Source organism: Acinonyx jubatus, chromosome A1 (assembly GCF_027475565.1).
Source record: "Acinonyx jubatus isolate Ajub_Pintada_27869175 chromosome A1, VMU_Ajub_asm_v1.0, whole genome shotgun sequence".
Classification (NCBI taxonomy): Eukaryota; Metazoa; Chordata; class Mammalia; order Carnivora; family Felidae; genus Acinonyx; species Acinonyx jubatus.
In genome coordinates this window covers 141,704,908-141,720,089 of record NC_069380.1, presented here as the reverse complement: position 1 = coordinate 141,720,089, position 15,182 = coordinate 141,704,908, and the positions used below count along the sequence as shown (strand labels likewise).

Sequence of the window (15,182 nt, the reverse complement as noted above, 5' to 3'; positions counted from 1 at the left end):
CTTACCTAAAGCCACCCATAAACAAGATCCATGCCCTTCCTATCTTCTGAGGAATCTTATTCATGATTGTTCTTTTCCTGGCAGAATAGTCAATTTCCCCTCTCTCCACTAAATCTTTCCCCTAAACATTTATATGTGGTTCAAATAAAAATTTAAAAATTTAAGAAATCCTTTGCTACAACTTCAAATCTTTAGCTCCTCCACTTCACAGCCAAACTCCCCAAAACAGTTGTATCTATTTTTAATTTCCATTTCTGTTTTCCTATCCTTTCCTCAACCTATTTCAGTCTTGAATCCAGGATCTCTTCTCTCCCTGAACAATCACATCCACACTCTTGGCTTCAATTACCATCTATATGCCAATGATTACCAAATGTACATTTCGAGTCAATACCTTTCCTCTGAATTCCAGATCTGTAATATTAAACTATCATCTTTAATATCTAATGTGATGTTTCAAATACACATTAAAGACAAATGTCCACAGAATCGATGAGGCTCCTGTTTCTCCTCCAATCCCTACTAAGCACACACACACACATAAATACTGCTACTCTTCCATTTTGTTCCATCTCAGTCAATGATACTACCATGAATCCATGTAGAAGCCTGAAATTCTCAGTATCTTCTTCTCTATCTAATTCAGTGGTTCTCAACCAGGAGCAATTCTCACCCCAAGGTGAGACGGCAATGTCTGTAGACTTTTTTGTTTCTCATAATGGGATTAGTGGTATCTAGTGAGCTGAAAGCCAGGAGTGTTAGACATTCTAAAATGAACAAGACACTCCTTGTGAAAGTAGGCCTGGATGACCTAATATAATCCATCACCACATCCTATAAATTCGAATTCCCAAATAAAGCTTAAATCCATCAATTTCTCTTCCTAATGTGAAGTGCTCTACAAGCACTTCATAATTCAAGGTATAATTCCCTTTCACCTAGAACAGAACACTACAATATCTTCCCTACATCTACCTTTACTCAAATTCATACAGTGAAGTCTCAGAATCATAACCTTCATGAGAAAGAAAAAGAATCCCTGAGTTTGGCTGTTGCACAGGTAAGAGTCCTTATGGATCTAACACAACTAAAAATAAGCCCCCACCTGTTTGTTTGCGTTCCTACTATATTGAGGGTTCCCACTCAATAAAACATCTCCCCAGCCTCAAACAGCTCTCTGCTGGCATATTTCCTTCTGTGTCTACTTGTAGCAGCCTCACTGACTCAAAGCTCCACTTTTAACTGCCTTGTCTCAGTGCCCTCCACAAGCCAATATCTCAACTCTATTTTGTATATTTTTAATATCCCCTGCAGCAGCATCCAGTCATACTAAGCCGCCTATCTGGTATGACCAAGTTATTTCCCAAGGTATCAATTATTACTCTTGATAGCATTCTGGTTACAAAAATGTTTAGATTTCAAATAATATGCTCCAGTCCTATTTTTCCATAGACCTATATTCTTAGTGTGTAATCTGCAGAAGATGAAGTTTCCCAAAAATTACAGATATTCCCATACTTCCAAAAATTCTTGTGGAGCACCTGGGTGGATCAGTCCGTTAAGTGTCCAAATTCAGCTCAGGTCATGATCTCGCAGATCATGGGTTTAAGTCCCACATTGAGCTCTGTGCTGACAGCTCGGATCTTGGAGCCTGCTTCAGATTCTGTGTCCCCCCCTCTGCTCCTCCCCCACTTGTGCTCTGTCACCCTCTCTCAAAAATAAACATTTAAAAAAAATCAAACAAAACAAAACAAATGACTGGTTCCTCAACTAATTTATACGCCTCACATCTAGGTTTCTTATCTCTGTTAGTAGTCCAAAATCAAAGCAGTGGAAACATCAAAGCCTCCCTCTCTCTCCCCTATATTCATTGATTCCACACATTCTACCAATTTTCCTTATGCGTGGTCTTTCACATCTTTCCCACTACCATATGCCATAATTGAAAGCTTCCATGCCTCTCATCAAATGAATTTAATAGCTTCAAAGGTAATCACCCATCTTCCAGGCCCTCCTTATTCCAAGCTCAACTCCACTATACCACAAGAACCATCTTCCCCAAAATGTCAATCTGTGCTATTTCTCTACTCAAAAACCTTCAATGGCATTCCACTGGGCACTCAAGACCCCAAACCACTACTCCATTTTTTTCACACTGGACTTCCCATTCACTTCATACTGTAGCAGAGATAAACAGAGGTAAATGATAGAAACCATTGAGCACACTGCTGGCAAAGAAAGCCACTAAATATTAGCTATTACTTTCACAGATCACCTGGTGTTATAGTCAATTCTAAGAATGTCATCTCCCTACCTCTGATTTTAAACATCTTAAATTCCTCCTCTTTGTATTATTAGAGACAAAGGTCAAATCTTGGTTGTGTCAGTTATTAGCTGTGACCTTGAACAAGTTATTTAGCTTTTTGAGCCTCAGTAAAATTAGGATAATATCCATGTCATAGGGTTGTTGAAAAGACTAAATGATATAACATATGAATGCCTAGAAAAGGCATCAATAAGTGTTAGTTTTCTTTAAAAGTGTTCTCTTAAAGGATGAACACAAAACTAATTGCTTGCCTTCTTTCTCCCACAACTAGGCAGGTAGAGAGTAGCACTCAAAAAAATTTGCTTAACAAAATATATCTTTACCTTTCTGAAACAAATGCTTACTCCAAAAAACATGAGATATAAGAGATCTTTTTCTATGCTACTACGCACAGAAAAAGTTACTGATATGGAACCATACTTCACTAAATGATATATACTGACTAATTGAAATTATGTTATTAAATTTACTGACACTCAACATATACCTCGTCCACATGCAGAACTAGCAGTTACTTAGTTAGTTCCAATAGTTACCTATTATGACTATATAAATACATACAAAAAGATAGAAAGCTTCAATATTTATAAATTCCATAGAAAATGAGTCTGTATACATAATTAAAAACTCATAGTAAAAGATTCTTATATATTCACTAAAAGAATTTGTCAGATTTGATTTATACCATAGGCTTTTACATTATAGCATTGTAAGAGTTTCTTTAAAATGAGAAAGCAAAGAAAAGACAAAGAATGGAGGGAGGAGAGAAACAGAATCAAAACTTCTCAAGTTAGTCTTTTCACATTTTACTTTGCCTCATCCTCCCTCCAAGTAAGTTGGACCCCTACTTCATATCATATTAAAACTCAAAATGGACCAAAGACCTAAATCTAAGAGCTAAAACTATAAAACTCTTAGAATAGCACATAGACATTAATCTTTGAGACCTTGGATCAGGCAATGGTTTCTTATATACAACACCAAAAGCTCAAGCAACCAAAGAAAAAGATAAATTGGACTTGGTTAAAATGAAAAGCTTTTGTGTTTCAAAGGACACCATCAAGAAAGGAAAAATACAAATCAAGAATGGGAGAATATACTTGCAAATCATACATAATTGTCTAATATTCAAAATATACAAAGAACTCTTACAGGTCAACAATAAAAAATACTCCAATTAAAAAATGGGCAAAAGATCTGAATACACAAATGAAAAGATGACCAACATCATTAGTTATTAGAGAAATGCAAATCAAAATCACAATGAGATACCATTTCTTACCAACTAGGATGGCTATAATCAAAAAGTCAGACAATAACAAGTGTTGACAAGGATGTAGATAAATTGGAATGCTCATACATTGGTGGTGAGAATGTAAAATGGTGCAGCCACTTTAGAAAACACTGGCAGCTCTCAAAAAGGTATACATAGAATTAGCACCTAACCCACCAATTTCACTACTAGGCATACACCCAAAAGAAATAGAAACATGTCCATACAAACCTGTACACAGATTTTCATAGCAGCATTATTCAGAATAGCCAAAGAGAAGAAACAGCCCCAAAGCTGAGCAAATGATGAATGCATAAACAAAATACAATGGTGTATCTATACAGCAGAATATTATTCAGTTATAAAAAGAGACAAAGAACTGACACTTCTATGACATGGATGAACCTTGAAAAGACACTAAGTTAAAAAAGCAAGACCACATAATGTATGACTCCACTTATATGAATGTCTAGAATAAGCAAATCCATAGAGATAAAAAAATCAACTGGTGGCAACCAAGGGGGGCAGGTGGTAAGGGAGAGGAAGGTCAGGGACGGGGAAGGGACTGGTACCGGGTACATGTTTCTTCTGGGGACGATGAAAGCATACTAGAATTAGAGAGTGGTGATCACTGTACAACTGTGTGAATATACTAAAAACTGAACTGTATACTTAAAAAGAGTGAATTTTATGATACAATGAAAGAATGATGACGGAATAAAAAGCAGCACAACTAAAGAATGAACCAAGTGCTCCTTTTTTGATCCAACATTTTCTATACATTTACAACATTCTAGACCTATGCTGGTTGCCAGGAACCCACAGATGAGTAAAACAAAGTCACTATACTCCCTTCAGGATCATTCTCCTTAGCCTACAGATGTCAGTATTTCTTAAAAGTGGAGCAGCTTTGAAAATGTAAAAACAGCAAAATGTAATCCACAGACAAGCCAAGAGAACACAGATATTTACATTGTAAACTCTTCTAAATTACCTAAAATTATTTGGGGGTAGGGGGTAAATATGCTTCTAATATTAGTGTTAAATAACTCATTGTTCCCCAATGCTGATAATGTCATTTTCCAAGAATTATTAAACAGCTTTATTTCATTTATTGGAAATGCTTTTTACAAATGTTTCTGATAGATCTTTCTGCATCATATCACTCTGATTGTATCAATTTCTCCATGACTCCTGGATTCGCTATTTTTGACATTCAAAAACTTCATGACGAACACAAACCTCCCAAAAGGAAATGCTTTTTGACATTTATAATAACCATATGAAAATGTGTTTCTCTAAAATAAAAATAAGTAACAGTAGAGTTCTCTAAACTAAGAAATCAAATGTTTTGAGTTCTAATCCAGATTTTTACAAATCAGAGAAAATCTGATTTCCTGATATGAAAGCTACACTTCCATAAAAGAAAAGCTAACAAAAATCAAAAAATCAAATTTAGACAGAAAACTAGGTTGAGTAGTTTAAACAGTGCAAAAAAAGACATATTCTATTTAATCCAAAACATTAGATATTTCTGATGTTTTTAATACATTATTTATATCAACTTTCCAAAAGGTAAAACTAAAATCTATATTATTATTACCTTATCTTTGGCCTCAGGCAGTGTGATTTCTCTAGGTTCTAACAATGGTATTTCTCGAAAAGGTGGAACACATCTGACTATATCTGGTACATAGTGTGTATGAAACAATGGCGGCATTGAGTATCTTCTTTCACCTGATAAAGGCACTATGTGGTTAACTAGAGTTGGCTCTTGGTGGGGTGAATGGAAACGCTGCCGTTTACCGTCAAGAGGAAGGTTTTTTTCATCGCTTAATCTCCTGAAAACAAGCAATATACCTTAGTAATTAAAGATATAACTTTCTAATGACAGAAAACAATTAAAACTATAAAAATAACAAGTGCCAATATTGACTCTTTCAGCAGGGCCACATTATTAGTTCTATGTGAATCTTAAAATATTCATTTTGAGCACAAGAGAAGCCTTAGAAAAACACCTTAGGAAAAATGCATACTGATAATGTGTGTGTACGTATGTGGGTGTGTGTATATATGTACACACATATGTATGTATATATATATACATATATATAATTTATAGAATATGTATGTATATATTTTTAAACCTATACACTACATATATCAGGGTTAGTCTCCTGCAGAACTATCCCAATATTTTATCTCAGCAGTTAAAACTTGGAGGAAAACTTCCATTCATAGAAACACTGACAATAAAACCCAAATTCTAAAGAATGAGAATAAAATTAAGTGAACTGAGTGTTACATAGTTAAAAAGTCCACCTATATTCCGGTTCATCAGTTGGAAAGATCATATTAAAAAGCTATAAAGACACTGAACAACTAAAGAAATATGAAAACTAACTGCATTTCACATAACAGTATTGTATTAATGTTAAATTTCTTGGGCATGACTAATGTATTTTGGTTATATAGGAAAAGATCCCTGTTCTTAGCAGGAATGCACTGATGTACAGTGAAATGATGTCTACAATTTTTCATCATGGTTCAGGAAAAAAAAAAAAGTAGGAATAAAGAGAAAGAGGCAAAAAAATCAAATGAAGCAAAACTTTAATGGACCTAGGTAAACAGCATACAGATGTTCACTGTACTATTCTTTAAATTTTTCTGGAGGCATAAAATTTTTCAAAATAAAAGCCAGAATGAAAATAATTATTTGTCTAAAAAAAGATATTTACTTCATTGATATATTAAGTTTGTTCATACAGACAATACTTTCGGCCATGGGAAATGGTCCAACTACTGGGTCACGGCCATCCAAAGGTTTTTTATTTTAATACCCCAGTAGGATTACACCAACTCCTCTCTCCTTGACCCCCAAAATAAGTAGAACTCCTACTCACAAGTAAAAGTGTACAGTACTAAAAACCTAAGAGTATATTTAATATCTGTTAACATAAAAGTGACTTAGCTTTATATGCTGCTTCTCTTGAGAATGTCAATTTTAGTTTTTAAAGTACAACTATGAGCCAATGGAATTTGTTTTCATTTGTGATTCACAAACTGGCTATCCAGGCAATTTCAAAAAAATTAAAATCTCAATTAAAGCCAATACTTTTGGCATCATTATAAAGCCTTCCACAATGATAACTTTGAAGAACAACTCACAGTGCTTTGAAGCACAAGATCTAGAGCCGGACTACCTGGGCCCAAATCCTAAGTGTGCCTCTACCTGAATAACTAGTTGCTTAACCTCTGTTTCATCTTTCTCAACAGAAGAGGGATAACAGTACTCATCTCATAAAGTTTTGTGAAACTTAAATCATTTGTAAACTCCACAGAACAACGCTAATTGCTACATGAATGATCAATAATTCTTAGCTAGTGTTATTTTTAATCGGACATAAATTTATGGAATGTTTATATAGGCATTCAGCAGCTATATCTTGCAAATACTGCCAAACCTTATTTTAATAATCATCTCTAAAATTCTATTATAATTACTTTGTGATACATCAATTTCTTCTAATTGGTTAAAATTAGTTGACTCTGACTTCTCTATAGAAAGCTTTAAACATGTAAAAATTTTTACTATAATAATATATATTACAGAACCTTAGGTGTGTAAGATTTAGATAAATTGAATAGTGAATTTTACTAGAAAGAAGATAATATGGGCTGAACTGTGTCCCCTCAAAATTCTAATGGTTGAGCAGTACCTCAAAATTTGACTGTTTTGAACATCCAGCCTTTAAAGAACTTAAAATGGTGTCATTAAAAGTAGGCCCTAATCCAATATGACTAGTGTCCTTAGAAGTAGAGATTAGGACACAGAAAACACAGAGATGCCCGTGTAGGACACAGAGAAGGCAGCCATCTACAAGCCAAGGAGGGAGGTCTCAGAAGAAAACAAACCTGCCAACACCTTGATCTTGGACTTCCAGCCTCCAGGACTGTGAGAAGATAAATTTCTGTGCAAGCCACCCAATCAGTTGTACTTTGATATGGCAGCCCCAGCAAACTAATTCAGAAAACAATCTAATTTAGTTAAAATCTCCATTAAAAGTAGTCTTCTGAAAAATGTGGCTTCATTCCATCTAAAATTTGCAATGGCAGTAATAAATCAACAAAAGTATCCCTAAAATTTTTTAAGTTTAATATAAAAGTTTCAAAATTTTGTCACAGGAATGACTTCACAGGTTCCAGAAAATAAAATTTAGGGCATAATGTCCACACAATCTGAATACAAGAAACACTCAGCTACAGTTCAGAGAAATGCAAACTTTTCTTTTAAAATAATTAAGAAGTACTTACTTCCTTCCTCGAAATAACGGAGAAGTTGAGGTCTGTATTGGACTGACATTTCCATATGTCAACTGCTGTAATGACACCGCTCTTGACAAACTACCAAAAACACAGAAAGAACAATAGTAATAAACATTTTTCCCTTAAACAAAAAAGCAATTTCATAAAAAACTAAATATTTCACTGATCAGAAAAAACAATACAATGACCTTTTTTATTATTGTTTTAGAGACAGCACAAGTGAGCACGAGTGGGGTAGGGGACAGAGGGAGAGAGAGAGAGAATCTTAAGCAGACTCCATGCTCAGCATGGAGCCCAACGTAGCAACTCAATCCCACGATAGGATCATGACCTGAGCCAATACCAAGAGCCGGTTACTCAACCAAATGAGCCACCCAAGCACCCCAACAATGACAGTTTTTTTAACTTCAAACATTTCATGTAAAAATGAAACATATAAACATATAAAAATGTTCTCAATTAGAACACAAAATTTACAAATGATATGGGCCAAAATAACACCATACTTACTCTGTATTCTGAAAGTTGAACTGTGCATCTATAAGCTGCTGGTGTGAATAAAGAGTTGGTGACAGGGCGAAGAAATTATTATGTTGTTGATGGTTTGGGGTGAAAGGCGGGCGACCCAAAATTGAGTTTGGGAACATGCTCTTGTTCACTAAAAGTGAACATGTATTCTTCTACCTAGGATAGTTTTAAAAGACAAATTATTATATCTTGAAAATACTGAACTCAGTAATAACTAATATCTATTATTTAAAACAATTATTTACCAAGTTATGAATTTTACTTACAAAGTTATTTCAAAAGTTTTAACAGGTCTCTTAAGTCCCACTACAGGTAACCAAAAACTTGTTAATAATGAATTTTAAATCTAGATTAAGAAAATCATGCAAATGATAAAAAAAAATGCAAGTTTCTAATTTCTGATGTATTTAACCTCATATCAACAGATCTTTCAGAAATCAAGTTATCACCACATACTCTGATAATAAAAAAGACACCACTCAGGACAGACATTTAATGAAGCCATACAGATTCTTACATTTATACCCAGTTGAATTTATTCAAAGGTATAAACCATAATATGACAATCTGATTCTTAGGATATAGATCTTACACATCTTCTTACAGATCAACTCAAACAAAGGAAGGAATCCGTACTAATACCTATAAAATTCTGAGATTTCCTTCAAAGTCTAAATAATTTATATAAAGGACGTCACATAAAAGATAGCCTGTTCCACAGCAATGGGGAAAACATACATAACAGTCCCCCCTTACCCACAATTTCACTTTCTGTGGTTTCAGTTATCTGTGGTCAACCATGGCCCAGAAGCAGATGATCCTCCTTCTGACATATCGTCAGGTCAATAGTAGCCAGCCTAACACTATGTCATAATACACACACCATTCACCTCACTTCATATTATCATATGGGTATGTTATCATCTACATCATCACAGAATACAATATAATTAAGATATTCCAAGAGACAACATTTACAAAACTTTTACTGCAGTATAGTAATATAATTGTTCTATTTTATTATTAATTGTACTTTATAAACTTTATCGAAGGTACGTATATACAGGAAAAAACGTAGTATATATAGGGTTCGGTACTACCCACAGTTTTAGACATTCCCTGGGGGTCTTAGTATGTCTCCTGTGTGAATAAGCAGGGGAACTATTGTACAAAGCAATCAGAACCATTCACTGACCCAGGCAGGAGAGATTTATACTTTGCAATGACTGATCCCAAAGGCTACAAACTTAAAAAGAGTAGGGCAAAGTAACAAACAAATCAAGTATTAAGTAAAATCAACAAAGTGAAAATAGGATCCCCAGCCCACCCTCCCAATGCAGGCAATCAGAAAACCCATTTATGGTACTGGGAAAGAAACCAAATGACATGGTAACCAGAGAACCTATAATATAGTAACAGTTTTCCATGAAGAACAAGTTAAGCCTGCTAGCAAACTACAGTAAAGTCTACTACTAAACTGCCCACCCATGCACACAGAGCTTCCAATTTGATTTCTAGGAACTCTCACTTAAAATGAACATTCAAGGATCACCATAAGAGAAAAAAGATCCAGGAATAAACAAAAACAATTCCAAGAGCAAGATAAATATATTAATTAATTAATTAATTAAAGCAAAAAAAACCCCAGAAAACAATATACTGTTTAAAAAGCAGAAAAGGCTCTTCGAAATTATAAAATTAAAAGCAGAAACACTGAGTAGAAAGTTAAAAGAACACTGAGGAAATCTCTTAGAATAAAAATGAAAAACTAGTAAAGGCAGAAAGGAGGCAGGAGAATAAGAGAAAAAAATATAAGAGAATCAAACTATATGGTCCATCATCCAACATAACAGAAGTTCCTGTAGAAGAGAGAAAACACACAGAAGGAAATTATCAAATAAACAAAACAATAAAACGTCCAGGACTGAAAAAAACCAATCCTGAGATTTAAAGGACCTAATGAGCACAAAGCGCACCTTAAAAAATGTATGTACCAAGGTATATTATGGTAAGATTTCAGAACATAAGGAAAAAGAAACTTATATTACAGAAGAGGAAAATGTTATAAATAAAGAGCTGACAATCAAAATGACTTTAAAATCCTCAATAGCAACAGAGGAAACTACAAGACAATGAAGTTAGCGCCTTCAAGTCTCTGCAGGAAATGCTCTCAAGCTACAATTCTATACCGAGCCATACTATCACTGCAAGGGAGAATAAAAACATGTTCAGACATGTCAAGTATCAAAAAAAAAAACAAAACAAAAAACCTGGGATCTACGAAAAGGGAGACCTGCTGTAGGGCAGAGACAAAGTAATTCCCCAGAACAGTGGTGAAGGAAAGCTACCAGCTTAAATTAGAGCAAGAGGATGAAGGGTTTCAAGAAGAGACCCAAGGAGAAAAAAACTTAGAACTTTACTGGCAGTTTACCTGATGTATTTGACCACAGAGAGGAGCAAAAATAATCACACAAACAAAAAAGTAGCAAGTTAAAAAGAAATTACCTAAACACACACACACACACTCAAAAAGTCATATAAAAAAGGATATATAATCATTATCTATTTGGTTCTCACAATAACACAAACATTAAAAATATCAATCTAAACAAAATTGTAACATATTACATATCTATTTCATATATTTATTTAAAGATTACATATATTATTAAAATATGCTATATATATTTACATGTTCATATACAGTACAATTTAATGATAAGGGAGGCTACATTAAGGTGCTGAATTCTAATTTTCAGTAGATGTCAATTTTAAAAATAAGCCATAGAAGTTTTTGAGGAATAACAGAGGAAAATAACACTTAAGCATCTAAAAGAAATAATAGCTGCCGCTGGGTATTGAGACCAGATGGTTGGAAAAACTGGTAGAGAAAACAGGATAGAAAAAGAGAAAGATCTGTGAAGAAACTAATAAATCACTCATTCACACTTTGTTCCTTGCTTTTTTTCAATTTTGCAAGACTAAAGTTCCAAGGATGTACACAGATAATGAACGAGATTCACTAGGCCAAGATTTATAATGGATTGTGAATAAGAGTCGTAGGATCCCATCAGATCTCATCCCAAGTGCCCGACTCTCTAATCTGAACCAGAGACAAGGTGTTACCTCCAGAAAACAAGAGTTCATCAACTCCCTTCAGCAGGTCTGTATCTCATTACAGGATACTTTTTTTTTTAATCATTCCTATCATAACTGCTAAACTGTACTCCCTGATTTTCACTGCTCAAAGGAAATGGAAAATATCTTGAACCAAGCAGGATTCTGGACAATCCTTTATTAAAAGTACATGTAATAATCACAGAATGCCAGATTCAAGACTAGCAACTAAAGCCATGTTCTAGCCTTTGTCTGGGTTCATGCTCTTTTCTTTCTTGACTTTCTTTATTCTGTTTCCCTAACCCAAACTCCCACAAAACATAACTCCTATTTCATAAGATTCATGAGAAAATAACATTAAATATAATTCATTAAATGAATTTTGCTTGATATTTCATTTTCTTGGAATACAGATACTACTGATCAAACAAGGGAAGGAATCTGTATTCAGAAAGCTAAAATTAAAATGTTCTATTTTCAGATTTATTTAAATCAATTAATAGTTAAAATTCTAGACACTTTGTTTACATCAATATGCTTATGTTTTTCCTCTGGACCCAAATAAAGCCCCATATACATGCATTAAGACTTGAAAACCCAAAATGACAAAACAGTCTAGACCTCACCTTATTTCTATGCCATGACATGATAAGATCCAAAACAAGAACAAGTCAAAAGACGTCTTGTGGCCCACAAACACTCTACAAAGCTAATGACCAAATTATCCAAGGTTTAAAAGCTTACAGTGATTCCAGAACCAAAAGTTTACCTAAGGCAGGTATCTAGTTCAGCCTATCCCAAATTCCCAGATAAGCAACTGAAGCTTTTGGAGTTCCTCCAAAACAAAGTATCTGTCAGGTTCTCCTCAGTATGAATCTTGGCCCTGAAGTATGGCTTCAACAAGGCCAGCCCTCACAGTCAGATCATTCCTAGGGAATGTAACCAATGGCATTCACTGCTCCCCAACATGGGCATCCTGCATGACCATCTAGAAATCAGGAAGTAAACCAAAAGGCATGAATTTCAATTCCTCTTTCTAATATTTTTCTAATACATTTCAACACTGATTTTGATGAAGATAAATAATATAAATAATCCAAAAATAATCATCCATCAAAAACAATATGAGGAATCATTTTTTAAACAGAATATAGAGCTTTAGAGTATAAAATCCGACACACCTATTACCATAGAATTAAAGAGACCACCACAAAATTTTGTATCTTTTTCTTTATATTCTGAATGAAAGGCTCCTTCAGTAAGTCTATTTGATGATCTACATAAAACACGATTCCACATCAACTGTGATAGCAGGGATAAGAAATTCTACAATAAAGAAAGAAAATCCAGATTATTGCTGGTATCTTATTTTCCTTAACTTTAAAGTTATTGGCTTCTCAATGCTCGTGACAATAAAATAGGATGATACAGGAACTTCTGAAGAAGTGTTTTAAAACCGTTGCATGGTTCTTAAGGAAAGAATCTTAAAGTTGCTTCTTGACTAAGGTTGACACAATGGGAAATTATATACGTTTATTTGTAAATAATCATACAGGAGACAAGGGTGTACAGGAGTGGTTTACAAAGTAATTCCTAGTGATACGGTATTTGGTCCTGTAACTCACAACCTGGAATTTCTGCCCTAAATTTGACTCTTCTCCAACCAATTAGAGAACTTTCAAGGTTACATAATTCCTTCCATAATCAGGATTCCAAGGAAAGCAGAATCTCCCCAGTATAAAAACCAAAAGCCAGAACTATGGCAACTAAATCAAGTTATCTGTCCACTTTGTCCAAATGCCTTTGACCTCCTAAACCCACTTCTTTTCTCCACAACGCAAAAAGTCCAAATCCTATATCCTGCTCACCCACTGTCAAAACTACTTGCGAGTTTTGAAAAGGACATTCCTTTTGATTAGGAATTAGATACCAACCCAGAGCTAAAAAAAAAAAAAATCTTGTCATGTGGTTTGAAATGGCCATTTCTTAAATGACTGATAAATGGCCTGTTCCACCTAAAGCCTGTATGAAAGAGCATTTCCAGACCAGACATAATTGGGGCCATCACACCAACAAAATAATGTTACTACCACTGGCTAAATATTGTGAGCCTCTTGGCTGTACATATTAAAAGCCTTGTGATAATAAACCGTCCAAGACAGAATTTACAAGAAGAGTATGTTACCTGTAATACAAAACGCAGATTTAGTGTTCAGTTATGATCTTCCCTCACAAAATCACACACCACATATCCGTCAACAAGTTCCCATTTCGCCTGAGTTTTAGTTTCTCTGTTTCTTTTCGGCTCACCCTATTGGTATCCGCAATCTAAGTACGTAACTCCTATTTCAAACAAAGAGCTGAAGGAGAGAAAAGACGGTATTTGGATAATCAAGAAATTGTGAGACACATAAACCCCATCGTGCTCTGGCCTAGGCAGATGACGAGTCTATCTACCAAGGCTGACCGGGAAATGAAGGGTACAACAATCTGACAGAGTCCTAGACTGAGCACTTCCCTGGAAAGTGAAGAACTGAGGCCCCTTTGATTAAAAGCCTTACATTTTAAATACTTAATCCAGATGTTTACCTTATTTTTTCACCACCCTCTGAAACTCCATGCAGGGGTCCCAACACGGTCTTCCTCTTTTGCTCCTAGACTGAGAACGGGGCGCGAGGAAAGGAAACGAGTGGAAAAAGTAAGCGGTCCTAAGATTCTTCAGAAAAGTGCAGCAGCCTTGGGGCCGCCCATACGTCTGGGACGTCTAAGAAAGATCGCCGGAACTTCCCACGCAAACATAACAGTGCGGTTTGAGGAAAAGTTCCCCGAGCCCCGCCCCCGACCTGGGCCTACACCATTGCGTCCCTTTCCGAAGCCCCCTAACTCACAGGTCTCCTCGGGGAAGGGCTAAGCAGGGCCTACTGGTACTGCCCGCCCAGGAGCTCCAAGGCCGGAGCAGCGAGAGCCCGGCGCGCTCGGTTGTCGCTTTCGCCGCAGCCAAAGCAGGTAGTGGCCCGCGTAAAAGCTAGGCCTGGCTCCGGATCCGGATCGCAACCTAAACCCCGGGCTCGGCGGCCGGGGAGGAGCGACACAAGAAAAGGCAGGGCCAGCAAGGGTGTGGGAGGTTCGGGGCGGTGGCAAGAAGCGGAAGACCAAAAAGTCACCGAAAAAGCGGTGTAGAAAGCCCTGTCAGAAACACCCGGAAGACTGTCGCGACCCGGATGGGAACAGCGAGCAGGGAGCGAAAGGTCACACTTCCGGCAGCCTCCCCGCCCGCCCCAGCAAGTGCTTTGCTTGAGTGCGCAGGCGCACAAATGCTACGGTCTGGGTTAGGACGGAGGTGGCTGTTCAGCAGCTGCGAGCGCGAATGTGGAAGGGCTAGGCCTGCCCTGAGACAAGAGGGATCAGGTAGTCGGCGGTGGCCGGGCCGCGTTGTTCGGCTCTGGGCCGCGTCCGAGCTAATGCACAACGACAGCTGTGCACTTTTTAAAAAGTTAAGCACTTTTTACGGGTCTTTCGTGTCTCAGCTGGATGACTCCGCCCGAGAGGAGCTTTTCCTGACCCAGCTTTCCCTCACTCTTTTGCACTGATCTGTATTAAGTTTTGGTTATT

General features: G+C 36.2%; 1 protein-coding gene across 4 annotated transcripts in view; it reads right to left on the bottom strand.

Moving 5' to 3' along the window:
* The window catches only part of TENT2 (terminal nucleotidyltransferase 2), a 71,166-nt gene extending 56,369 nt beyond the window's left edge, over positions 1-14,797 (bottom strand). The window contains exons 1-5 of one of the 4 annotated variants that reach the window (XM_053224326.1): positions 14,459-14,797; positions 14,160-14,229; positions 8,436-8,609; positions 7,914-8,003; positions 5,203-5,440 (exon numbers count right to left, since the gene is read on the bottom strand). In XM_053224326.1, the coding sequence (XP_053080301.1) occupies positions 5,203-5,440; positions 7,914-8,003; positions 8,436-8,572 (465 nt within the window). In that variant the 5' untranslated portion in view covers positions 8,573-8,609; positions 14,160-14,229; positions 14,459-14,797. Of the gene's footprint in view, positions 1-5,202; positions 5,441-7,913; positions 8,004-8,435; positions 8,610-14,159 lie in introns of all 4 variants that reach the window. The other 3 variants (XM_015069091.3, XM_015069095.3, XM_053224328.1) reach the window with 3 other exon arrangements.
* Positions 14,798-15,182: the final 385 nt, after the last annotated feature.